Source organism: Muntiacus reevesi, chromosome 2 (genome assembly GCF_963930625.1).
Source record: "Muntiacus reevesi chromosome 2, mMunRee1.1, whole genome shotgun sequence".
In the NCBI taxonomy this organism is placed as follows: domain Eukaryota; kingdom Metazoa; phylum Chordata; class Mammalia; order Artiodactyla; family Cervidae; genus Muntiacus; species Muntiacus reevesi.
Genome location: NC_089250.1, coordinates 176,708,382 through 176,735,584, shown reverse-complemented (window position 1 = coordinate 176,735,584; position 27,203 = coordinate 176,708,382). Strand labels below are relative to the sequence as shown.

The 27,203-nt window shown below is 54.9% G+C and overlaps 1 protein-coding gene across 2 annotated transcripts; it reads right to left on the bottom strand.

Annotated features, from left to right (window-relative positions):
* Positions 1-2,199: 2,199 nt before the first annotated feature.
* Positions 2,200-26,171, bottom strand: WIPI2 (WD repeat domain, phosphoinositide interacting 2). 2 transcript variants are annotated; one of them, XM_065923733.1, is made up of 12 exons: positions 25,919-26,171; positions 19,801-19,883; positions 10,664-10,833; positions 9,409-9,505; positions 8,924-9,021; positions 8,395-8,487; positions 7,891-7,961; positions 5,885-5,992; positions 4,998-5,162; positions 4,450-4,557; positions 3,638-3,768; positions 2,200-2,853 (listed from the first exon to the last, which is right to left on the bottom strand). In XM_065923733.1, the coding sequence occupies exons 1-12, from the start codon at positions 25,990-25,992 to the stop codon at positions 2,741-2,743; spliced, it is 1,311 nt and encodes a 436-aa protein (XP_065779805.1). In that variant the 5' UTR covers positions 25,993-26,171; the 3' UTR covers positions 2,200-2,740. The 2 variants fall into 2 exon arrangements, with proteins under 2 accessions (XP_065779805.1, XP_065779806.1); XM_065923734.1 differs by lacking the exons at positions 19,801-19,883; positions 25,919-26,171 and having other exon boundaries at positions 10,668-10,803.
* Positions 26,172-27,203: the final 1,032 nt, after the last annotated feature.

Sequence of the window (27,203 nt, the reverse complement as noted above, 5' to 3'; positions counted from 1 at the left end):
CGCGTCCCCGTCTCGGCCGGGACAGTGCCAGCCCCAGGGCCCCGGTGGGAAACGCAGCCACAGAGCCGGTGCTCTGCGCCGAGACCCGTGAACCTCCAGGCCCCAGGTGGACGCCTGGGTCTCCTGATGTCCGGGAGCGAGAAGGGCGGCGGGGACGGATGGGAACCGCACAGATCCTGGTGTGTGAACGCAGTTTATACCCGTTCCCACCAGCTTTATGCTCGGGACCCGGAATCGAACGAAAGCAACGCATCCGGTCCCGTGAGAACAGTTTCTGTTTCCATGTGGACTGGGCGCCTGGTCGAGTCACCCTTCACCAGGGCAGGGAGCTGGGGATCGCCCGCGGTCCCGTCTGGAGCCCGGCGCTCCAGGCCCCCTGCCCGCAGGTGGTAGAACCGGGGGGCTGAATTCAGTCCTGCTTAACTGCAGGTTCGACCCAACACTCGGCTCCATCATTTAGAAAGTGAAGGGTGTGGCCCTGATCCACAGGAGTCCACTGGGTGAGCCTCCCAGCCGCGACAAATGATTCTAAGTTTGTAAACTGTGACCTAAGAATTCACGCTGGTGTAGAGGTCGGGGTTCAGCCGAGCCCCTTCTTGTCCGTGCTTCCAGCGTGGTAGCAGGGGTCCCGCCGCTGACCGCTCCGCCCGTCTGCTTCCTGCCCGAGCCCCTTGCAGGACCCCAGACCGCATGCAGCGGAATGGGGTGGGCAGCAAACACCCATCCACCCTTTGAGTTCTTCTCAACCAGGGCCCCTCCTGGCAGGGCACAGGTTACGCCGACCTGGGTGAGCAGAGGGTTCTCACATCCGAGAGGACGGCGCCTGGGCTGGCAGGGCCCCTGGTGCTGGGAGGCTGAGGCTGACGGGGAGAGCGCCCGTCCACCGGGACGGCCGACCCCAAAGACAGAACCACACGCCGTGACAGGAGAAAGCTGGCACGGCAGATCCGAGGCCCCCAGACACCCGAGGGGGTGCTCAGCAGCAAGGCTGGGACCTGTCGACGAGGAGGCAGCTCTCGCCCCGATGATTCAGGCCCCAGAGCGGCCACGTGCAGTCTCCACACCAAAGGTGCCACCGAGGAGCCGGACGCCGAGCTGGTTCCGGAGACAGAGGGCGGGACTGCAGGTGTGGCCGGGCGGATGGGGCTGCGGGCCGGCCCCCCGTCCTCGCTCAGGGCCCCGCGGAGGCCTGGGTTCCAGACCCTTCGCCGAGGGTCCCACTTCATCAGGGACCCTGGATGGACGTGCCGAGGCTCTGGGGAGGGGGAAGCTGACTCCATCCTCCCCCTCCCCTCTCACACGGCACTTCACGTCGTTGTGATAAGCTGTGTATCTGCAGATTTCTGCTGCAGACGCACCCAGGGCACCTCAGAGCCAACCAGTAGGCAAGTGGCCTGAGGCGTGGGGGGCTGGCCCCAGCGCCAGGGCACTGGAAGCGGGGGGTCAGTTACGCTGCTCGACGGCTACGACCCAGGTACACGCACAGGCTGGCCGGACACCGCAGACCCGTCCTCTGCTCAGAGGGAAGGCGGACACTCCGCCGCTGCTCTCCCACTTGCGTCCTTCACTGTTGCTGTCCGAAGCGTCCAGAACCGACTTTGGCGCCATCAACTCCAGGCAAAAGTCTCTTAGAACCTGAACGGCTACGCCTCTTGGTTTGGAATGCAGAGTGTGAGGTATACGAGGTTGTCTGGATTCTGTAGAAATGAGAGGGGAAGCCAGGCACACGCTGGTCTGTGACCACAGTCTCTCGTCACTCGTGCCGAGCCGTTTTGGAAGATGCAAACAGAAAGGCACAGATCACCCTTTAAGTGGGGCGTCACAGCCGGCCGCCTCGCCCCGCCTCTGACTCGGGTAGGCAGGACCCCACGGACAGGGGCAGTCCAGGTAAGAGCACAATTTGGGTGCCCATCCTGATTTCTGAGCTTTATGGACAAAAGAACACCTACAAATGTCCCTTAGACAAACCCACAGCCCACACATACAGCTGTTTGACAGGAAGGCTACAGCCGAGACCAGGCAGTCTGAGTACGTGACATCCCTTGGCTCCGGTGCTCCCAGGCGTCTGTCTGTCTTTCAAGCCCACAGGCTGTCGGAAGCAAAGGTGTTCAGTTTTCAGGAAAAACCTCTTTCTCTTAACACCGACCCGGAAAACAAGACTAGAAACGGGAGTCTACCACAGAAGAAATCCCAGAAGAATCCAATTTGGAAAGAATTTAATTAACAAAATAAAACGGGGAGGGGGGGAGAAATGGTCCCGGAGGGGCTCCAGGGAGAGAGGACCCCCCAAAGCCGCCGCCCGGCCCGCCTGAGCAGGACCAGATGCGTGCTCGCCGCGCCGCCTTCTCGGGCCTGCACCTCTCTGTACAGACGGAAAACCCCAGACGCCTGCGGGCTGTTACGAGCGGGCTCGAGAGCTCCTGGCTGGCTTGGCACATGAATACATGCAAAGCAAAAGTGTTTCGAGGGCTTCACCAAACAGTTGATTTTGGCAAAAAAAGAGAAAACCAACGAAAAGCTAAAAATTCATAAGCAGGATTAAAAGCCACTGAAGTGAAAACAATGTATTTCTCAACAGTATGGAATGAGCCTACAGCTACAATCTTTTTTTTTTTCTTTTTGCTTTAGAAGTCTCTGCCATCCTCTCCCCAGCTCGGGTCAAAGTTCATAGCAGCATGACTGCGAAGTCCTCTGTCAGCCAGTGTCCTCTGCCTCGGGCCGAGGAGGTCACAGGTCTCGGTCAGTCCGTCCGCAGAATCATGGGGGGGTGCTCGCTGTCGTCCTCCAACCGCAGGGCGCTGGCCTCATCTTCCAGCCCCGAGCCGCCCGCGGCGCCCAGCTCGTCTGTGTAGGCTGCGGAGAGAGCGGCGCCTTAGGCAGGCTGAGCCCCGGTGGGCGGTCCCCTCAGGGAGGCCGACGCACCCCCCAACCGTGGGCAGTCCCCACAGGCAGGCTGAGCCACCGGTGAGCCGGCCCCTCAGGGAGGCCGACCCTGAAGCAGGACCTGGGCCAGCAGGGGGCTCACGGCCCACAGGACGCGGAATTCTCACCTCCGCCCTGACCAGCGAGCTCTCTACAGCCCTGAGTCACCCGAGAGAGAGCGGACTTTCCAAGACCCACAAGGTCAGGAAGGAGCGGGGCGCCCGTGTGGACCCAGGGGACAGGCTGCGGAGGGCCCTCCGGGGTGGGGTGGGGGTGCCCAGAACCGGGACAAGGATGCTCAGAGCCTCCTTGGAGCACACGCTGCCTTCACCTCGGGGTGAAACAGTGAGCGAGCGTGCGGCGAGCGGAGTGCGCGACCACACACGCCCGGGGCAGGGCCCGGGGCGGCCTGGGGGAGCCGGCCCCCTCCTGCCTGGGCCTGCTTGCTGACCCGGGCCGCAGGCGGGAGGGTCAAGATCAAGGGTTTTGGGCAGAATCTGAGCTGAGTGGGGGCAGGTGGTGGACAGTCCACAGGCACCTAACGCCAGAGAGCTACTTTTGCCTCAAAGATGAAAATGGACTCAGCCTCGGGAGGCCTTTGAAACCGTGCTTTACAACAGCCTGCAGGCCCCGCCCCCGAGCGCAAGAGGCCGGCGGGCAGCTCTGCGGAGAGCCAGCCCTCAGGCTCCGCCCCCAGGCTCGGCCCAGCCCTTACCCAGCGCCGTGGGGGACGAAGGCGCGTGCGGGCCCTTGGCCACGGCTGCGCTGTACGCCTGCGCCACCAGGGGGCAGTCCTGGGACGTGGAGTCCAGGATCTCGTTGGTTGTCTCCATGCTGCCGTCCAACCTGGACGAGGACAGAAAAACCAGCAGGGACAAGTCAGGGCCATGTCGGGGCTGCCCGGGAGGGCCACGCGTGACGCTGCGCTGACCCGCGCGGTGACTCCCCCGAGTGTGTTCCCCGGGATTTCCACACGCTGTCTGATGGAGAGAGCTGGACCTAGAGAGGCAACCCCACTGAGTTTCCTGAGACTGGAGACCAAACCAGAGTACGCTGTAAAATAACAAAATCACCCCCATGTTCGCCCTGATTGTAAGAGTATTAGGGTACCACTGTTTAAAGACAGAAAACCCAACGTCACTACCTCCCAATTAACTAACATTTATTCCTTCTCTTCAAAGAGAACAGCAGCATCTCAGCAGGATCCCAGGCCCCTGGAGAACCCGCCCCACATCACAGACAGCACCCTGAGGTTGCTGCTTCTGTGCACGACGCTGAGCTGCGTCCTCAGCGGTCCTGCCCCGAGACACACCCCCCACCCCACAGGAAAAGTGCGCCCCAGCCGCTCTGGTCTCTGCTGGGTGCTGAGCCGGGCGTGGGCAGAGGCATGGAGGGTAGGCTCGCACCCACACCGATGGGTGGTTGTGCAGAGACCCGAGCCTCTGGGTCCCTGGCTTTGGGAAAACGAGCAAGTCGCCCTTGCCCACAGGGACCCCCTCCCGCCTCGCGGAGGCGCAGCCGACTCACTGGTGCTGCTTCATGAGGGTGCATTCGCCACCTTCCTGGGGGTCCAGGTTGTACATGTACAGGTACCCATCTGAGGCGCCCACCAGCAATCGGGGAATCTTCTGGATTCTAGTGAGGATAAAAAGCAACCAAGTTCTAGATCCGAAACTTCCACAAAGTTCCTATTAAACTAACAGCCTGGCCTTTAACCGGGCCAGGGAGGAACGCCCCGCCCCAAACGAGCGAGTGTACTTTCATGCACACACACAGTCTACACACGAAGATAAAGAGCCTCGGGCCTCGTGAGGCTGCCCGTGCTGGAGGCCAGGGCTCAGGAACTGGCCCTCTCAGGCGGTTCTGAACTAATGATGCTCTCCAAATGTCCCAGCAACAACGGGAAGAGGACGCATGGAGGGTCAGACACTGTGGGGGCGGGCATCTGGGTTCCCTAACAGCGTCCAACCTACGGCCCCCTCTGCGTCCCCGAGACTCTGGTCTAAACCAGAGGGCCAGGTGTGCAGGTCATCCCCGGTGGCCCGGGACAGAGGCAGCTCCCCGCCCCAACTCACGTGGCCAGCGCGCAGATGTTCTTGTGGCCACAGAAAGGCAGGCGCACCGTGGCGAAGGCCCTGCCCTGGTTGAACATCTCTGTCACTTGGGAGGGCAAGTAGCTGGTGGACGCCATGAGCACCTTCCCGAAGTAGCCGGTCCAGGTGGTGGGCTCCTCCTGAGGCCTGGGAGGAGGAACGCCATCAGACACGCGCGGGCCCTGGGCTGAGAACGACCACATGCCCCTCACGCGGAGGCGAGGCTCAGCCCCGAGACTCGAGAGAAGGCTCCCAGGCTCGCGGGGACCCTGGGGATGTCACAGACTGTGTCCTTGGAGGGTATGCAGAGGGGCCAGGCAATGACCGGCCCCCGCTCTGTTGCTGAGGACACGAGGCCCACGTCCAGGACCCCTGCATCTTTCTATCGTGACGTCTCCAAACACTCCGAGCGCAGCCAACCGTGCACTCCCGCAGCCCATCCCTGCTGTGTTTACTCTGTAGAGACGTGTGAGTCACCCCACAGGCCCCTCAGGGTGAGACACAGTACAGATAACAGCACTGATCCTAGTGGGAGGCTCGCCATAGACGCTAAGAGACAACAACGCAGAACCACGCCCTTCACCACACACACCACTGCAGTCACACGCTCTTTAAATCAACTGCTGCACAAATGGAAAACGCCTCTAGGCAGGAGGGAGGCAAGTGCCCCCTCCCAGGGTGGTCCCCCAAGACGTGCCATGGGGGGAAGCGCTGGGGGCAACCACCCTCTGCTGCCCCACCCAGCAGGCCCCCTTTGAACCCCACCCATCCCGCTGCTGAACCCCCACGAGCCCCCCGGACAGCATCCACGCTTCCGCCCATCGGCGGACAGAGGGCCCCGTGTCCCTCTCAACGTCTCTGCGACTCACTTTTCTTTCACAGTCTCGAGTTTGAAGATGTGCACAGTCTCGGTGTTGCTGGAGGCGGACAGGAACATGCCATCCATGCTGAAGGCCAGGGAGCAGATGCTCACACACCTGCGGCGAGAGGGGCGGGGTTGGTCGCGCTGCTGCCCGGACGCGGGGGGCAGACGGCAGCCAGAACCGCCGCCCCCTCCGGAAGGGACGTCACAGCGAAGGAGCTTCCCATGATAGGCGCAGGAGGGTCTTCTTACTCTTTTCTAGTCACCTTCTCAAACCATGTGAGGAAGGAGAGCGTCTGAAAGCTGACGCCCTGACCGAGCCGTCCTTTAACAGGTCCTCCCGTGGCCATGTAATGAAAGGAATCAGGGTTTCGCTACATCATTTTTCGCAGAATCAGGCTAGACTTACAGCACTAAGCTTAGCAAAAGAAACCTAATCATTGAGATTATAGCAATTCTTAACATGGAAAAGCATGAACTGACGACCTTGATAACGTTTAAGAATAAACTTCTGACATTCTGAAACTAGTTCTCCTTAAAACATCACTGTAAAAACCCGGCGCCTGCGTTTCCTCACAGCCCTGCAACCACAAGGTGCGCTGGGCCCTGTCCCTAGGGAGGGGCTCTGCGCCGCGTTTCTGGAGCTCACAGCGTGCGGGCACGTGCGAAGGCGCGGACGTGGCTCCCACCTAGAGGAGCCTGGAGGCAGGGGGCCGGCTCAGCGCTGCGAAGAGAGGGCTGAGCAGCGAAGGGAAGGCGCTGCAGACACTGGGGCAGAGAGGCAGGAGGGGGTGCTCGACTGGCGGGAGGGCGCAGGAGCCGGCAGGTCTCGGCCAGGGCCCACGTGGAGACAGCTCCTCTGAGGAGCTGGGAGAGGCAGGGCAGGGAGGCGCACCACAGCAGGAAAGCAAGGAGTCCCGCGTGCGGCGCGAACCCAGGGACAGGGGAGGCCCCGAGAGGCTCCCTGCAGGGCTGCCCCCATCTGTCACACTCCTCCGTGGAAGAACAGCCAGTGGGCCCAGGTCTGAGGGCCAGAACCCAGTGAACATGAGCTGAGGCCACGGCAAGCGCAAGGCCAGGTGGAGATGCCTGGGGCGGGCGAGGCCGGCGGAGGGGCGGGCGCCCCCCAGGTTCAGGCGCCAGGAGGAGGGCGGGGCTGTTCCCTGGGACACGCTGTGTGCAGGACGGTGGGCCGTCGGGGCCATGTTCTGGCCGCTGGGTGGAGGGCCCAGTAGGCAGGAGAAATGTGGGAAACCTCAGCAGGTGGCCTGGGGACATGGAAGCATCCCCGGGCACAAGAGAGACGCCGTGGCTGAGGATGGAGGGGTGGGCTGCCCAGAGCGGGGCCGGGGAGGCCCAGGGCAGAAATGCAGACACAGGGGTGGGAGCAGCAAAAGAAAAGACCCGGACAGACGAGCGCGCGGAAAAGTAAAGGAAAAAGGAAGGAAAGAGACAGGAAGCAGGGGACAGGGAGGCGGGCAGCCCAAGATCGCCCGTGGGAGCCCTGAAGAAGGCGGCTCCAGGTCCCGCAGGTCAGGCCCCACCAGGCAGGGATGCGGACGTCATGCCACAGGGTGGCTGCGCTCTGCCGTTTCTTTAGAAAAACACTGTGCGACCAGAGCCAGCTGCAGGTCGGAGGGGGGCTGCAGGAGCTGCTTATGTGTTTTCAGAGTCAAGGAGAAGGGAAGGAGCTGCTGCCCAGGTCAGGAGCCCCAGCACCCACTCAGCACGGGCCCAGCTGGGCAAGCTCCTCCTTCCACAGCCCGGGCTATCGGGCCACGCAGCTCGGCACTCAAGGCAATCACAAACAACAAAACACAGTTGCCTCTGTAACAATGCCCCTTGACCTCCCACAAGACCCCAGGCTCCTCCTGCCCCACCAGCTGGGCTGAGATTGCTGGCGGCTGGATGGGGGTCCCCAGGGCTTAAGTGCCCACTACTGGTCACAGAGAACGTGAAACCAAATTGCAAACAGATGCTCCAGATTCCATTCTGGACACTTGCACACGTTACCTCTTCACTCCTCTCCGGAACTCAAAGAGTTTCTGTCCTTCTGGAATGGAAAACACCCTAATCACGGTCCCCTGCAGCAGGGAGAAGAGGACAGAAAAAGGAAGTTGAGCTGAGTGGAACCAGACTCAGGTCTCTCACTCTTCGGACGTTGGAGGACGGGCGCTGACAGCTCTCCCAGCCACACGGCCCCGAGTCCTGCACCCCGTCCCTCGCCGGCACCGTCAGAGCACACCCTGCCCGCTGTTTACACGGTGAGACGCCGTCACTGCTCATCCTAACGCTGAGGGCCCTGCAGTCACAGCTGCAGTGCTCCCCGGCAGGATGGCTAGCATAGCCCGGCCCAGCATGCTTCAGCCACCGCGCTCGCTCGGCTCAGGCGCGCGTGGCTGCGGGCACGTGGGCCTGGCTGTGAGCGGTGGGGACAGACACCGCTCTGGGGGCCGGGTTGTGTGAACTGCGGTGGACGAGCTGGTGGGACTCCGAGTTTGCACGTGGCCGCCTTACCTTCTCGGAAGCAGTGGCGAGTTTGGTTCCGCTGGCGTCGAAGGCCAGGGCGGCTAACGGGCTGTCATGAGCCGGGATCATGTTCGCAGCTCTCTGGAGGGGAGGGGAAAGTGACCCCGTGACCACTGTGACTGGGAGTGACCCCCGCCGCCTGTGAAGTCACGCGCTGAGAATGCCCACAGCTGTTATGGAAACCCCTGCCTCGCTGACACAGACGCCAAGTCCACCCGATTAACCAGGGGCTGGGGAAGGGGCACGGAAATGCCACTCGGAGCCTTAAAGAGAAAGCTAAGCAACGTCCCCACAGAGGCTCTGTCGCTTCCTCCGTTCCCTCCGGCACGCGTGCTGCCGACTGCTCAGCACGGGGAGGGGGGACAGGAGCACGGCTGGAGGCGGAACGACCCAACCCGCTCGGCCACCAGGAGGCTGCGTTGGGAATCGAGCCGCTGAGCCGGAGAACAAGGTGGCTGGAGGCACCGACCCTCGCCTGAGGAAGGAGGGGCATCGCACCACTCCCCAGGAGCCTCACCAGGTTGATGGTGTCGAAGACCTGCACCTCCCCAATGGTGGCGCTGCCCGGATAGGCCAGGTAACAGTTGTCATTGTTGATGGACAGTGCACACAGGCCTGTGGGCAACACACGAGGACAAAGCGGGTCAGATCGGGGCCCCCGGGCTCCACCAGCAGCCAGCACATGCTCAGCGATGCGGGGAGGCCACGAGCTCTGATGCGGCCTGGGTGGTCGCATCGCTGGGCCTTCTAACTTCCAAGCCCCCCTCACGCCCCGCAGGTGACAGCGGGACTGCTCAAATGTACTAAGGCCGTGGCTGGAACTGATCAGAAACCTCAAGGCTGCAGGCTGACAGAGCCCATGGCTCGTGCGGTCACGAGACCAGCATCAGAAGGGCGGTAGCTGGCTCTAAGAGCAACACTGTTTAAGCCTGTGGAACCTAAGAAGAGAGAGAACTCTCACGGACAGAGACCTCTGAGGCAGCGGCGCCCCGCCCCGCTCACCAGTGGGGTTTGGGGGCGTCTCTCGGATGGTGTGCAGCACCTTCATGTCCCGGATGTTGTGAATGTAGAGAGACTCCTCCAGGCACACGATCAGCCTCTGCGAGAGACGCGGACACGGAAGCAGGATGTGAGGGAGAGCCCGACCCCGAGCCCCAGTTAGGGCCTCCTGCACTGGACACCACGTACACCACACTCCTTCCGGAACCCCGCGTGTGCACCACGCTCTAGGCCACGTCCATCACCGCGTGTCCACCGCGCTCCAGGCCCCGCCCACCACCGCGTGTGCACCATGCTCCAGGCCCCACCCATCACCGCGTGTGCCACGCTCCAGGCCCCGCCCATCACCACGTGTGCACCGTGCTCCAGGCCCCGCCCATCACCGCGCATGCACCACGTGCTCCAGGCCCTGTCCATCACCGCGTGTACACCACGCTCCAGGCCCCGCCCATCACCACGTGTGCCCCGCGTGCTCCAGGCCCCGCCCCCACCCCGCCCCCATGCCCCTCAGTCCCCTGGAGCTTAGCCCCCACCTACAACTCCCTCCTCCGATTAGAGAGGACCTCTAACTGTGCGGTGTAATTGAGCATGACAGAAAGTGGTCCCTGGCTAAGAAAACTGGGGTTTGATTTTGTTTCGCTCTCGGCCCCCCCCTCATGAAAACCAGGTCGAGAGGCTGGGGTCGCTCTGGTGAAGGCCTGCTGCTTTGATAACCCGATGCTGAGTGAGGCTGAGTAAACCGAAGCCACGCGGCCATGCCGGGCACTACCTCAGGTCCTGGCCACCAGGCCCACGCTTCAGGCCAGACATCCTTGTGGGTTTTGGGACATAAACCAGACATAAAAAGGTAGTAAATCCTTCACCTTTAGTTAAAAGTTAAATTAACAGTTAAAAAAGGGATGAAGAATTCCTTGGCAGTCCTTGGTCAGGTTTCTGCTTTCACTGCTAAGGCCTGGGTTCAATCGCCGGTCAGGGAACTAAGATCTCATAAGCCACACAGCGTGGAAAGAAAAAGAAGATGCTCAGAGGTTTTTTAAAAAGGTAACTTATAATGGCACTAGCCAGGGCATCATTAGGAACGGGGCAGGCGGCGGGCCGCAGTCTGAGCAAAACCGCTGAGGAGCGAGCAGACCCAAGCCCGGGCGGGCTGTGAAGGGAGCAGAGCGGCCGGGATCTGCCTGAGGCCCGGTGGCTGCCTCCCAGCCCAGAGCCCCCCGGAAACCCGGGCCCCGGGGCGGTGAGCGGGAGCGCCGCCCACCTGCCTGTTGAGCTTCACGGCCAGGATGGTGTTGGAGTAGCTGTAGTTGCAGATCTCGGTCCCCTTCTTAAAGTGGCAAACCTTCAGCTTCCTGGGAGCCTTGAGGCTGACGATGGCCACCAGGCTGCTCGAGAACAATCTCTCCACGATGCACACGTCTTCCGTGTCAGCTGAAAGGAGGCAGAAAACAAACCCATGTGAGCGTGTATCCCTGTCAACTGGCGCCAGGGGTCCCCACACATGAACATGTGTCTAAGGGCAAGCTCCCTGAGGAGAGCTTGGGGGCAGGTGGGGGCAGGGGGTAGACCCCCAGGTCAAGTTCATGGTTTCCAAGGCCCAGGCGAGCTGCCCGCAGGTCGCCCCACACTCTGAAAGGAGGGCCTGCTCCTCAGAGAACCCCAGCTCTCGGCCACGGGGCAGGCCCCCCATTCCACATGGGCCGCACCTGACACTCGATGGGCCCTCACGTGCTCCCGCAGGCTCCACGCCCGGGGCTCCGGGCTTACAGACTCCAGCGTGGTCTGCTCTCCGCCCCTTAGGTCCCTGCGCCCCACTCACACGGGGACACCCCCACTCAGAAGACTGTGCCTAGAAACCGTGTGTGCAGCGACCCGTCCAGAAAACAGGGCACAGTGGACTCTCCACAGCTGTCACCTCACCCCCAGCTCCCTCAGTCCCCACTGGGTTTACTTGTGGTCACCGGGGTCAGTTCAGGGGAGGAGCAAAGAGCATTCTGGAAGGCAGGACTCTGGATGATTCCCAGCTGTCTGGACCTGTGCTGCAGCTGAGCCGGGGTTAAGCAGCGGCCCGCTGATCATCCTAACAATGGCCCAAGGCCACACTCTACTCCATGAGGTCCCGAGCTCAGAGGACAGAGAACCAGATGGGTCACAACCCGGGGACCTGCAGGGCCTGAGCGCACTGTGACCAGGCGTGCCCATACCCAAGACCGACGGCTCCTTCCAACAAGCCCTGTCACTAAATTCCATGCTTTAACTGAAAAACACATGTAAGTTTAGAAACCAAATGACTAAAGTGAACGAGTAAGCTCCACACGTCCCCATATTAAGACAGAAACTCTTCCCAGGAAAATGCAGTGGCCTGGGTCATCGCCATGTGGGTTTGAACTCTGACGTGCTTGGCATGGGGCCCATCCAGGGGGAGTCAGCCCAAGGCGACATGACACACATCTGTGGGACTAAAACTAAGGTTTTGCTATTATGTGGAATGGGATGGGCAGTAAAGTCAAGCTCCTGGAGAACAGGCAAAAGCAAGCCATAGCAGGAAACCCAGAACATGGCCTGCCTCCCGGGGGTGGGGTGAGGGAACTTTCTGGGGTGATGGTGAACCCTGATGGGAGTCCAGGTCACACGGATGTACATGCATCAGTCAGACACGGATGCTTCCTCCAGATGTGTGTGTAAACATGAGGCGTGTACTGACTGTATACAGAGACTGTGTACAGACGGCTGTCTGCAAGGTGCTTTGAAATGCAGACACACAAGACAGACAGGCAAGTTCAACGGTCACACAGACTCCAGATCCTTGGGACATGGGTACTGACTATAAAATACTTTCAACTTTTCTCTGTGTGTGAAAACTTCCATTAACAAAACGGTGAGAAGAGGAAAGGGATGAATCGTTCATTCGCTTAAACCAAGGGCAGAAAAACTAAAGACATTGGCGTTAGGTGTCTGTCTAGATTCCCACCCCACTCTAAGTTTGAGAATTTTTGAAACTTTCATGAGAAGAAGCATAAGAAACTTCTTTCTAGCATTTTAACAACAGGGGAAGCGTGGAGTGGAGGCAGTCAAGCTGTTTTTAGCTGCAAACATTCCTAAGAGCAAACACTGTGACGAAGCTCCAAATACCCAGGACCTAGACTCACAAATGTCATCCTTCTGCCGTTTGGCCTCAACCATCCTTTTCTTTGCTGACTTTTCAACGAGAGGCTCATCATCTTGACATTCCCGCTAAATAAACGAAGACACAGGAAAAATGTCTTTTCCAGCTCATGAAAAAAGTGGAAAATGTCTTACATCAGAATCAGCTGAGAGTGGATCAGGTATTTAATGTAAAACCCGAAACCACAGAACCGAAGGAAGACATGCGAGAGTGCTTATGCACCCAGAACAGGGAGGACTCTGAAAGCCTCAAGAGCAGGGCTGGGCACAAAACATCAAGGAGGGCGAAGAGACCACCAGAGAGGTGAAGAAGCAAACGGCCCAGAAGTATTCGCAACCTCCACCAAATGGCTCCTGTGCCTTCAAGCAGTAAGAGAAATGATCCAAAGAGCAGGAAAATCTAAGAAAATTTAAGAAAAAACATGCGAAGGACAATGGCTTCTGGAATAAAGTTTCATTTCAGTTATGATTTAAGAAATGCAAAAAAGACAAAAAAGCATTTAAAAAACTCACGCTTATAAATACACATCCAGATCATAACCTGCACACAAACATTCACAACAGCCAAAGGGGAAACAACACCCAAACGATGGCACATCCATTGCTTGTCCATCAGCAAACGCAGCACATCCACACCCTGTGATGCCACTGAGCAAGAGAAGAAAGGAAGTGCTCGTCCACGCTCCAGCATGGCAGAGTCATGAAACCAGCCCACGTGAAGGAAGCCAGGCCCACACCACTCCGTTTATCTGAAGCTTCCAGAGCAGCAGGTCGACAGCAGCAGAAAGGAGATTAGCGGTTGGTCAGGGCTGAGGGGCGAGGGAGAGGGGGGCAGTCACCCTGCTGCTAATGGACTTCACGGGTTCTTTGGGGAGTGATAACAATGTTTTAAAATTAGATTAAGGTAGGTTGCACAACCCAGTAAATATACTGGAACCTGCTGAATTGTACACTTTAAACCAGTGGTTTTTTATTGGCATCCAAATTACATCTCAAAAAAGCTACTAAAAAACCCCACAGGCAGACTACTGCATCCATGTGAATTCTGACCAGTATGCTGAGACCTGATGTAGCGAGCACAGGGTGGTGAGCAAGAGTGATGGACAGACAGACGGGGGCAGCAGCCCAGCACCAGGGAGGGTGGAGGGCCCTCACCACGACCCTCTCCCTGGGGTGACCCACGGCCCTGGACCAGGAGCACACACAGGTTTCCACAGGCTCTCAAACTGCTAAAATCACACGCTAAGCATTGGGTTTTTCTCTGGGAGGTACCCACAACTTCCATCAGATTTCCAAAGGAGCCAGAAAAATCAGAGAATGGCCAAGGCTGCCTGCAAAGGGCAGAGGAACTGCCAACCACCAAAAGGGCCTTGTGCTTTTGTCTCTGCTTCAGCAAAAACCAACCAAGAGGACCCCACCCCTTCAGCCTAGGAATCTGCCTGGACCTTTCAGGAACACACCTTCACAAAGTGATCTACCTTTATACACTGCCAGGTTCACACACTGCCTGCAGTTCACTGCTTGCGGTTCACACCCTGCTCGTGGTTCACACCCTGCTCGTGGTTCACACACTGCCTGCGGTTCACACCCTGCCCGTGGTTCACACCCTGCTTGTTGGTCACACACTGCCCGTGGGTCACACCCTGCTTGTTGATCACACACTGCCCGTGGGTCACACCCTGCTCGTGGTTCACACTGACTGTGGTTCACACCCTGCCCATGGTTCACAGCCTGCTCGTGGTTCACACCTTGCCCGTGGTTCACACCCTGCTCGTGGGTCACATTGCCCATGGTTCACACCCTGCTCGTGGGTCACACTGCCCGTGGTTCACACCCTGCTCGTGGTTCACACTGCCCATGGGTCACACCCTGTTCATGGGTCACACCCTGCTCGTGGTTCACACTGCCTGTGGTTCACACCCTGCTCATGGTTCACACCATGCGTGTGGTTCACACCCTGCCCATGGTCACACCCTGCTCGTGGTTCACACCCTGCCCATGGGTCACACCCTGCTCATGGGTCACACACTGCCAGGTTCACTGCTCATGGTTCACACCCTGCCCGTGGTTCACACTGTCTGTGGGTCACACCCTGCTCGTGGTTCCCACTGCCTGTGGTTCACACCCTGCCCATGGTCACACCCTGCCCGTGGGTCACATCCTGCCCATGGTTCACACTGCCTGTGGTTCACACCCTGCCCGTGGTTCACACCCTGCCCGTGGTTCACACCCTGCTCGTGGTTCATACCCTGCTGGTGGTTCACATTTACTTATTTTTCTGCTGCATTATTTCCAGTTTAAACATTTCTATGTTAACACCTCACTCCCGAGAGAACTTTTGAAAATAAGCAGCCACAGCGTCCACAGACCCCAAGTGAGTGGCCACGTCCCACAACACGGAAGCGGCCAAGGCAGGCAGCGCCGGGAACCAGGTTGACGCCCGGGGAGCAGCGCGGCGTGGGTGCGCCCGGAGGCCTGGCTCTCACGGCCCATCGTGGTGGCCTCAGGCAGTTTGTGCTGAACTTCTTCCTAGAAACTGCCCATCCAAATGGATGAAACTACTTCCTTCTAGAAAGAATGTCGTCATCCTGGTGCACTGCAGAGCTGGTGGTGATAAAACTTCCCACAGGGTGAAGTGGGGAGGAACCAAGTCGCGAACCAGCACAGCGCCGTCCCCGCCCGGCGTGTCCAGGACGCCAGGGGCTCAGAGGACACGTGCGTGTGTGGCCCACCTGATCCTCCACCACAACAGATGCAGGCAGAGAGGGTCCTGGGCTGCCCCGCTGGAAGCCCCATCACGGCACACCTCACCGAGCGGACTGTTCCAGCCAGCGCCCAGTCTGCCCATTCTGGACTGAGACAGACAGCCTGCTTATGTTTCGTTTCCAAACCAAAGGCCTCGTGAGGTTTGAGGTCCTAGCTCAAAAACAGAAAATGCAAAGATGACACAGGACACAGAATCTGAAAAGGCCAACTTCTCCTTCCAAACTTCCATGGCATTTTACAAACAACACGACATCGAATCTGAAAAGGCCAATTTTTCCTTCCAAACTTCTGTGGCATTTTACAAACAATAAATCTACAACCTTTATTTATATTGTCTACCAGGGTACGGTTTCATGGAAGTAGTGTCTCAGGGAAGAGAGACCACATGTTTGCACATCACACACCTTCAGGTAAACAGAAAAGGACACAAGAGGGACAGAGAGAGCAATTACACAAACAGGGCACACAGAGTGGGCAAGGCGTAAACACGGCACTTCCTGCAACTTGAAGTCTGAAAGAACAGTAGAGTTAAAAGCAAAAATCTTCCAGTGCTGCTGGGCAGAGGTCTTGGTTTTTTGTTGTTGTTGTTAAATAAACAACAGAACAAGTAGTGGTCAATCTTGCTTTTCCCAAGACAAGCTCTGGCTCATTCTTTCTGTGGCAGCAGCGGTCACCAACAGCGAGGATCTGAACTTATGACGGTCGGTCAAGAGTCACGGTCTACTGAGCCAGGCTGAGTCTGGAGCAGTAAGTTCTACTCTGCTCAGATTCTATGTGCAGAAAAATGCCAGAAAATCATCTTGGTGCAGTAGCTAATTTGTTTTCTAAGAGACATTCTTTTTATCTACTTAATAAAAGAATATGAAAGAGGAAAGGTGGATAATATTCTAGGAGCAAAAGAATTCCACAGCTTCAGTGCATTAACCGTCAGAGAGTTCTCTGTGCGTTCCCTCACCTATTTTAAGGGCCAAAGTTCACTAAGAAGAACAAAGAAATCTCTACACCACTTTACCACGCTGGTCAGTATACACCCACTCTTCTGATGATGCTATCAAGACAACACATTTGGGGGACTTCTCTGGTGGCCCATTGGTTAAGGCTCCAGGCTCCCAAAGCAGGGGGCCCAGTTGTGATCCCTGGGCAGGGAACGAGATCCCACAGGCTGCGACTAAGATAGCCCATGACACAGCTAAGGCCTGGAGCAGCCAAAAAAAAAAAAGCATCACATTTTATTCCAACAAAAACCTTTGAAAAATAAGGTGCCAAAAATCACTTAATAAACTTCAAGGAAACACATTAGCCACTGAATGGATTCAATCTGAGGAAGTGCCAAGACCCTTTCTAAGCACGACGGGTGGGGGTGGGGTGCGGAATCCTGTACATTTCAAACCAGATGACTAATCCCTGCAGTCACAATTTAACAGCACACCTCGGCACTGGTGGGGACGCAGGTTTAGTAAATGCTTCAGTCATTCGAAAAGCCTAGTGGAATCCTTTCTCCTGTGAAGAAACTCCCTGCAGGAAACGATCGTGTGTGGGGCTAAATGAAGGCGGCCAGTGTGGAGGTGAGCAAGTGCTCGGGATCGGACACACTTCATCACCCAGACCGTACCCGCCAGCCCCGCACGGGGAGAAAGGCTTTTGTAGGAGATCCGGTAAGCATCAGACAGATGAGGAGTCAAGTGGCAGGAGCCGTGAGTCAGGGACCCGCACTCGAAGAGTCCCGCTTCCAGCTGTCTCCTCATGAAGGGCCCAGATCCTGGCCTCCGGGGGCCTCCTGGGGGTTCAGACATCTCCCACTGCTGGAGGTGAGGGGCGCCCGAGGTGGACCCGAGAGGGGAGGCCAGGGCCTGGAGGGAGCCTGGTGAGCCTGGGACCCCGGTGGGCGCAAGAACTCTGCCGCTGCAAGCACCAGGTACACGGAAGTGACTTCTCCTGCGGGCCTCGCCGTGTGCTAACGGAGGTGGGGAGTGGGATTTACAGCTGCGTTTGCTCCACACTGTGTCCCCGGCCTGGCATCTGACGCAAGCACATTTGCTCGTTCCTGGTCTGCCTCCATTTAAACAGAGGGTCACGAGAGCAGGAACTGTCACTGCTGCGTCTCCACAGCCGGAACAGGGCTGGCACATAGCAGGTCCTTGGTGAACGAAACCAAGCGTGGACACGGGGTGTCTCTTCACAACCACTCACTGAAACTCCCCCTTCGTAAGGGACACTAACGGGAAAAGGAGCATTCCAAAAGGGAATACCAAACCACGGTGGAAGCAAAGTCGCTAACAGTGGAACATTCCAGAAGCAGATACTGGCATCGTTAATACGGAGAAAACCCAATTTCCCCAACTGCATGCCCATGTGGATAATTAAAATGATAAAGAGCAAATCTCTCTCTGAATTCATACCCCAGAGTGACGGATTATGAGCATACTGACCTCTTCAGTTCTCTGTAAAGAGAATTCTTAATGAGGTCAGGCCGCAGGCAGACTTCAGAGTTATCATCATGTGTAGAGAAACTATTTGCGAACCACGTACATGAGAAAGGACTAGCATCGAGGGTATATAAAGAACTTTCAAAACTCAGCATTACAAAGTGGGCCAACACAAATAAGCACGTGAAAAGATGTTCGACGTCATTAGCCGTCAGGGAACACAAAGCAGAGTGAGAGGGCAGCGCACAGCTCCACCAGGACGGCCAAAACAAGACACGCCGGCCACACCCAGGGCGGGCAAGGATTCCGAGGGGCGGGCTCACCCATACACTACAGGCAGGAATGCAAACCGGCGCAGCCTCCCTGGAAAATAGCTCGGCACTTAAAAACAAAAAACCCGCACACCACCATAGCACTCAGCAATCACACTTAGACATCAATCCCAGAGCAGTGATGTCACAGCCACACGAGACCCGGCAGCTTTAACAGCCCAAGACTGGAACCAGCCCACGAGTGCTCTGCCAGGCGATTCATTCTGGTGAGCCATGGTGTTCCACTTTGCAGTTCTACTCTGCCTGCTAATGTCTCTTAGGAAGGGGGAGTTTCAGGTGCAGGAGAAGCAGCTGGGCCGAGTCCGCATTCCAGCAACAGAAAAGGTGGTGCTATCAACACCCAGCAGCTTGGGTGAACTTCCAGGGAAAGACGCTGAGCGACAACAGCCAGTTCTCAAAAGGTCTGCTGGTGTTTAGTCGCTAAGTTATGTCTGATCCTTTTTTGATCCCATGGACCGTCAGGGCTCCGTGGGATTTCCCAGACAAGAAGAGCGGAGTGTGTTGCCATTTCCTCCTCCAGGGGATCTTTCCCACCCATGGATCGAACCCGCATCTCCTGCGTCTCCTGTGTTGGCAGGCAGGTTCCTCACTGCTGAGTCACCAGAGAAACCCCTCAAAAAGCTACATACTTCCATTGATGTAATATATGCGAAATGACAGTCTTTCTGGAATCAGAGGACAGGTTCCTGGCTGCCTGGGATCTGTGGCTAGGGTGGGGGTAGACAGGTGTGGTTACAGAAGGGCAATGGAAGGACCCTGTGCTGTTAGAACCACTGGGTAGCTTCACTGTGGTGGATATGGGTGTTCAGGCTGGGTGGGACCACCCACCCACACACACACACACACACACACACACACACACTCTGACAACACGCACACGTGCGTGCGCACACACACGGATCGCATCCTGTCACCTTCCTGATTGGAATGCTTTACTGAACTTTTGCAGAATGTTACCACTGGGGGGAATGGGAAAAGGGTAGAGGGACCTGGAGTATTTCTCACAACTACATGCAAACCTACAATTCTACTGATGAAAAAGTTAGGTTCGTGCGAGTCAAAGTTTTTCATCCCATTCTCACTGGGGCAGGGCCTGTACCCACTACTATTTATTCAGCAAGTGCTCTCTCTCTCTTTCATTCTTTTACACACACACACACACACACACACAGAAACTGAGGTCCATGAAGTGATCTATGTAAAGTCACAGCAGGTGACTGAGAAAGGTGTCAAAGTTCACGGTCCTCCTGCAACCCCACAGGTCTCTGACACACAGCTATGAAAACACCGTAAGATGCCAACTGGAAAAAAAATAAACCATTCCAGGGAGGGGTGTAAAATTTTCAAATTCTGGAAGTCTTCCATGAGAGATACCTAAATGGTTTTATTGACATTTAAAAAGGGAGAGCATTACAGAGTAATATAGCGTGATATCATGTATTGAAAAAGAGGGCCCATAAAACAAGCACTTCAAGTATTTCTACATGTACATTTATAAGCATGCAAATGCACACTCTGATATGATCTCGGAGAGCAAATACCGGCTGTTCACAGTCACAGCTGCCCTCTGGCAGTAAGGCTAAGGTGAAGGCAGATCCATGGTCAAGGGGTATCTGTATTTTAACCATCACGTTTCAATTAAGAATACAACCTAATTCAAGTATAACTTGTCTACTTTAAGAAAGGGGAAAAATAAAGCAAACACTTACTGCATTCATAGATCTGTTCCAGTTTATCCACAGAAGAAAGGGAGAAAAATTTATACCCGGATTTACTACCAACAGCTAGAGACCTGCAAAAAAGCCAAATTCAGAAATAAGAGCTGAGACGTGTAGGCAGGAATAATGCACAAACGAGCTCCTCGTTACCAAACTTTCTCCATCATCTCTACCCAAAACTAGCACACACAGGTTCGTGTAGCTGGTACTAGGTGAGTGGTGGCAGAGGGGAAAAGAGGTAGGGCAAGGAAGACGCCGGATCTCACGGCCAGGAAAAGGCGACTGTCAACAAAGGCAGAGAGTGACACTTTAAAGATAAGTCTGACATAAAAATAAAAGTACTCGACCCTAAACCAATGATCCCCTCAAACACAGTGGGGTTTCTCAGGTGACCCGACACACGTGTGTGGTTGTATGGGAGAGTCCGAAGGTGGAGATAACACTGCAAATTTTAAACAAAGGCATTGACACCCTTGGTGAATGCCGGTGTCTCTTGGCACTGCAGTGGGCTGTAACGAACGCAGCTCAGTCATGTGATGCTAAGGCTAAGCAGTGGGATGGAAATAAAACAGACCAAAGAGCTAACTCACAGTCTGCAATGGGAAGACCACATCGCAGGGTTGGGCCAGAAGGACAACCTTGTGTGTACGAGCCCACATTCACCACCCAACACTGCTGCTTTAGCTCAGAGGCTTGGGAGGACTTCTGAGCTCTCGCTCCAGATCCCCAGTGTGGCAGAGCTGCAACACGAGATGAGCTTCCCTCGCAGAAGACTACTGCTGTCCAGGACGTGAGTGACCCAGGCAGCAGAGATGAGCTGCAAGCATGGGTTTCAGAAACACAGAGGGCAGGAGCGCAGGGCGGGAAGCGGTGGGACAGGCGGACTCAGAGCGGGGGCCTGCCTGATACTTCATGTCTGGGAGAACAAGGCAACAAGAGGAAGCAGAAGGTAAACCAGAAGCCCAGAAATAACAAGGCTGACAGCTCACACGAAGAGTATGGGTGTGCCAAGATAAAACTAGGGCTATTTTCATGACCATTTCATCTATTAGAAACTTGAGATTTCCAACCTCTTTCACGCTCAGATAGAAGAAACACATTCAAAGAACAGACTTGCTATGAACACTACTGAACTTTCAAACTGTAACTGGTTCACGCCAGAGATATAAACAGAGTAAATCTCTACCAACTCAAATAATTCTTCTCTGCAAAACACTTCACTATATTGAATTAACTAGTAATTAGGTACTGTTACCTATAAATACTTTGAAAAACAATAAAGGAGCCAATAAAAACACAAGAATATTCAAGAAAGCTAAAAATAATATCTCAGCAGTTTGCAACTTCTGGAAAATTGATGTTCAGGAAAATGTCTTCCAGACAACTTAGGGTTACTATTTTCAGCACCCAAGCCTTTTCCCTCAGCATTTCTGATTCTCTTAAAAAGTCATTCTTATACAGGTTTCTGTGTGGGATGGCAAACCCTCCACAGCCGAGTGGACTTGCACCACAGAACAAGTGTACTGTCAGAGTGATGTGACCCTCAGACCCTAACGGGAGCTAAGGGTTTGGGCGGCGGGCGGCCGTGCTGGGCGACACACCACCTGTCACTTTTTCCAGCATTGCTCTCCAGGCACCCTACTGGCATTGACAGGCCCTCCTTCAAGTTTCTTGTTGACCTGGAAAGCAAGTAACCAAGCTTCATAGTTTTATATGTAAAATAAGCCCAAGGGGCTTCTTCTATGGGCACACTTAATCAAACAGAATTGGTGAATGAGAACCTGGATTTTTATATACCTAGGGCCTTGCCTGTGCTCCAAACGGCAGAATTTGTTAAAACTGATCAAATACTTGCTCTCTGACATTCTTCCAGATGCTCAGAAATGGGTTTAGGGCACTAAACACCTTCGCTAGTTTTCACTGCATGGCTTCCCACTTGTGTACCCCAAATCAGTGGGGATGTAAACAAAAATACACCACCTGTTTTTGATAGGTGCGTGTGGTACAGCGTGAGCATACACTTTACCAATAAAGGCAGACACCTTTAAAGGATGGCATGGAATATAAACAGGTGTGATATTTACATCTCGGATACCAGCAGTCAGGTTCACGGACCTGACTTTGTGGAGATTCTGCTCTTAACACCACCTCTGAAGGCAGCGTGGGACAGGTATGGTAACAGACAAGCATGAGAGTTCCCTGACAACTAATCTCATTCTCCACTAAGTGTTGCTGCAGTGAAGTTTTTGTTTTGTTTCTTAAAGTAATACAATGAGATCTTTTACCGACAAAGGGAAAACCAGCAATAACAGAAAAAAGGATATATTTACTTAACGGCCCATTTCACTCCCACACCCCTGCCGTCACCTGTGCCTGTTGTCAACATCTGGAGACCCCACGGTACCCTCTGGAGATAAGGCCCAGTCCTTCACCTTTGGGGGCAGGAGACAGCCACTGCTTTTGAGACACACTTTGGGCCAGCCCTCTGGATCTTCACCACACAAAACTTTCCTCCACCGCAGAGCTTCCTAGACCACCCGACCTGAGCCTCTGGGGGTTCTGCGGGTTCAGGTAGGCGAGTTCTCTGCCTTTCCCACCAGCGATGGAGAAGCTACTTCCTTTATCCCTTGCTGGTTTCCAAAATTTTGTTGCTGGTGCCTTTCTTTCTCATTCTCCTCATTCTATGGGCTTAAGCCTCTTTAAGTATCTTCTTTTGGTATTTACTGATTGCCATTCTATCACAGTTCTGAGTGGGAACCAAAATTAATACTTGTGTTCCATCCACCATCTTTACCTGCAGGTCTCTGTCACTGAATTTAAACTTGATTGCTCAGTATCTAAGGCAGGGATTTCCACTAAAAAACAAACATGGTTTTTTTTTTTTTTTTTTAATTTTTAAATATTTTAGAAGAAAAAAATCATTTTCTTAATGCTTTTTTCTTTATTCCCTTACCCACGATCAGCCGTCCCACTAATGTTTTCCCTTTTCACTATCTTCACCAAAGAGCCACACTCAATGATGGGGTAAAGTGGAAACAGCTCACATCCACAAAAAGGAAGCGACCTTAAGTGCTGCTGAGACCTGGCATGCCCCAGGGCCCAACGCAGTAAGCCCCTGCCCACCCCAGACCTCACCCGGACCTCCCTGAGGCCTCTCAAGCTCAGTGATGTCCGAAGCAGAGTTCCCCTCCCCCTAAGCTGAAGCCCCCTGGTCCTTCTATAATGTGTTGCCCCTGTTCATCTCGGACCCAGGCTGGAGATGCGGGAGGGACTGTCACTTCTCCCTTAGGTGCATTATGCACCTCCCGTGGGTCACACCAAATCCCACTAGCTCCCCAGTAGCTCATTGCTGGCCACTGCCGCAGGACAATACCCTCCCCAGTGACTGCCCTGGTTCCTCAAAATGCCCTCCACACGCGGGCTGAACCACCAAGAACTTCAAGGTCAAAGGGTCCTTACTTTCATGCCCCTGGATCTACTGATGAGGGAAAAGGAGAGAAGTGACCTTCCAGGATAGCTGATGTAACCTAGAAGAACCCTGGTTCAAGGGAGCAATAAACTCAGACCAATGCCTCTCTACTGCCTCTGTGCCCGTAACTTAGACACGGACAGCATCAATGCTACAGACGGAAGATGAGGGAAGTCAAGTCTGTGTCCTTCTGTTTCTCTGAGGAATGTGGTTTCTAAACGATTCAGCCACTGCCCAACACTGAGTCTGCACATGCCTCATGGGGCCCTTTGCAAGGACTCAGTCCCCGATATTTCCATTGAAGAGCCAAGTGATACTCCACACCTATTAGTTTCTTAATTTTTATGTCAAAAACCCAAAAACTCCTCCAAAACAAGCCTTCCAAAGGGTTACTTTCAGAAGTGGGAGATGACAGGGACCAACTTCTCTTAATTCCTTCCCCCCCCCCGCCGGTCTAGTTTAAAAAAAAAAAAAAAAAAGAAGGTAAAATAAAATAAAATATCCAGACTTTTAGGATAAAAATCACAGGAAAAAGAAAAACAAAACCCTGACAATATTTGAAACCATACTACTACCACAGACAGGACAGATATAGCTTCATATGAAAGGAATATTGCTGTTCAAGCATTACTGTGTAACACACAATATATTTTCTATTAAGTGAAGTGGTTCCAGATTTTCTCACTGAATACCATGAATGTGGATCTGATAGTCCTTGCCTTCTGAAAAATTACTGGACGTAATTATATAATAACGTAAATACTGCAGACAGGGCAAGGGAGGGAAAGGGGTGAATGGTCTGGCTCTCCCCAGGTGTACACTGACAACAAATTAGTCACTTTAGTCAATAAACTTTTAGTGTAATCCTAGCTTACTATTCCTTATAGTTTCTGCTCATACTCTATCAAGGTCTCCTTGGCAACTCAAAATTATGATGCAGCAATCTGGTCTTGAACTAGTAACTTTAGGACTCACAGAGGTGTGGGAAAAACACATAATTTCTAAGCACAAAAAGATCTTATTTCAGGCCAGAGTGACATTCTTCTATTATATAGGGAAATTGGTGTTTGAATGCCACTTGAAATGACAGCAAAGGAGAATGCTTTCTCATACCTGATTTCCTTTCAATATAAATGGTGAGTGGGGAAAAACAGGAAGAACAGTAGAAAATATTCTGGAGATTCTCTAATTTATACAAGACATAAAAAACCATAAAGCTACCATTCTTACTGGTCTCAAAATACTAAGCGCTTAAAAACGGAGTCATCATTGGTTTGAACTGCCCTCTTCCCTACTCAGATTAGTATAACATAGTTCTCAGTCACAATCCCCTGCAACAGGTGGTCCAGATTGCTTTCCCTGGAGTGGCTTTTGGTCATCACGCTAACCCTTCGCCTCTTTCATCTTTAAAGATCGCTACAGTCTGCTTTCTGTGTTTACCGTCCTCCATACCCTACTCTGCAGGTAGGTACAGACAACAGCAGGGTGGACTGGAAAGGAAGCTGGAAGAGAACTCAGGAAAGCTGCCCCCACCCCACTATTAACGGAGTCTAGACCCAGGCTCTGCTCCGAAGCTCCTGAACTTCGGTTTCCTCCTCTGAAGTTGGCACAGGTGATCTGCTCCCCTCCAAGCCTCATCCGAATCCCACCATAGGGGGCTCTGCACTATTTTCCCAACTCTGGAAGGTGAGACTGAGCACCCTCCGCATGCCACTGACTTGGTGCCTTGCCATTCTACAAATGACCTTTCTTTTGCTGATTCCATTGAGCCAGGAACAACTCAACCTACTACTTAGTATGAAGCCAACGACCCACTCCTCCCCTCTTACATCACTTCCTCTTACTCACTTCCCAAGATGGCTTTCCTCCCTTCCAGTCCCACTCATCTTTCCTTCTCCAGAAACCTCCACTAATAACTATCCTCATACATTCCCCCAGGAGACAGCCTCTGAAGAATCGGCTTCAAACCCGTGAGGGTTTGGACAAACAGCGTTAGGAACCAGGGGTTGGCATCAAGGGCCTCTCTTCCCGTACAAGGATGGCCCATTCCCCGAGGCTCCAGGACTTCTCAGGGGTTTCTCTGGTACAACCCTCCCCTTGGCTAGTTTCTCCCCGGGTCAGAGACCAGAATTACTGCTAAGTTTGTTTCTTGCTCGAGGAGGACATCAAGGTTTCCTGTCAAAAAGAACAGCAAGAGAGGAAGAAAAGGAAATCGAGGGGTTCCCTTAAGACGAGGAGGATATGAGGAGAAGAGCCTGGAAGAGCGGAAAGAGTGAGGCAAGAAGGCTGACGAACAAGGGGGGTGGGGGGAGGCGGGATGCAAGGGAGAAACCCACCCCCAACCCCCACCGCTGCAGAGATGGTTGGGACAACAGGTCAGGCCACAAAGTTCGGGCCCAACTTGGCGAAAAGTGAGATGGAAAAGACAAAGCCTTCTTGGAGATGGGGAAAAGAAAAGACCTCCCCTGGCTCCATCCCTTTCCCCGCCCAGAGGTCGCAGCTCGCAGGGCAGAGCCTGGAGGGTTCCCCAAGGAAGGGGGACCCGCCGGGGGTGGGGGGATGCCTCCGCCCTCCCCGGGCTCCAGGCCCCCTGGTTCTCCTGGGACCCCGACCCCGACCCCCGACCCCGCCCGTCCTTACGTGACGTCCTGGTTGAAGTTGGCGAAGAGCAGCTGGCTAGCGCCGGCCTCACCGCTCTGACTCGCCAGGTTCATGGTGGGCGCGCGGCCCGTGGGCCCGGCCGGGGGCTCGCGCGCGGGTGGGGCAGGTCGGGGTGAGCTCAGGGTCGGCGCCGGGCCCCGATCGCCGCCTCGCTCGCCGCCGCCGCTCGCCGCCTGGGCATTAACCGCCGCCTCATCCCGGCCCCCCTCTTGTTTATGCTCCGGAGCCGGGGTGCCTGGCACGCCTGCGCGGCCACGCCCCCCTCGTCGCACGGCCTCTCACGGCGCAGGCGTGTTGCGGTGGTCCCGCCCCATTACTTCCGGTCCGGGCCCGGGTTCCGGTCGAACGCGCACACGCGTGGGGACGCGCAGGCGGCCGGGCTTGCAGGCACGTCAAGTGCTGCGCATGCGCGTTGGAAAAAGTAGGCGCTCCGTATCCTCCGCCCCTATCATTTTTTTGTTAGTATTAAAAGGGGCCCGCCGCCGCGTGCCAGTCATTGTGCCAAATGCGTGCGTTCTCTATTGGTGCTTTTAGTAACTCTCTGTATAGCCTGTTGCATTGTCGTTTTACAAATTTGAAAACTGGGGCTCGGAAATATTAACTTACCAAGTGTTAAATCCGAGAACGGTAAACCCCGCGTTTAGGAGCCCTGGAGCAGATTCTACTTAACACGTCTTGATTCATTTAGTGACATTTAGGGAGCGCTTTCCATGTGAGCTAAATAGTCCTCTTTTCCCTCAGCGAAGGCACAGTGGGAGAGATTCTTAAAGACCTTTGCAAAGCTGGGATTCCATGAGATCACGTAAGGAGGTCCCTTAACCTAGCTTCAAGGGAGGGGACTCTGCAGCCCCAGAAGGCTTCTTAGAGCTGAGACCTGAAGTTCGAGTAGCTGGTAACCAGCCTAAGAAGTGGAGGCTTTCCGTGTGGCAGAGGTCCACGGATGAGAGTGTGACCTCACCAAGGAACTCTATGCTGTGTGTCTGAGCTTGTAGTGGGACAGTGGACACGACGCAAGATTTGGCTTGAGAAATAGGAAGTGGCCAAATAAGATCGGGTGTTAAGATACATTCGGCAAGAGGATTTCCTTGGTGGTACAGTGGATGGGAGTCCGCCTGCCAAGGTAGGGGACACAGGTTCGATCCCTGGTGCAAGAGGATTCCACGTGGCTGGGAGCAGCTAAGCCGGAATGCTGCAACTGCTGAAGTTCATGCCTGTGCGTCCCCAACAAGAGAAGCCACCTCAATGAGAAGCCTGCACGCTGCAA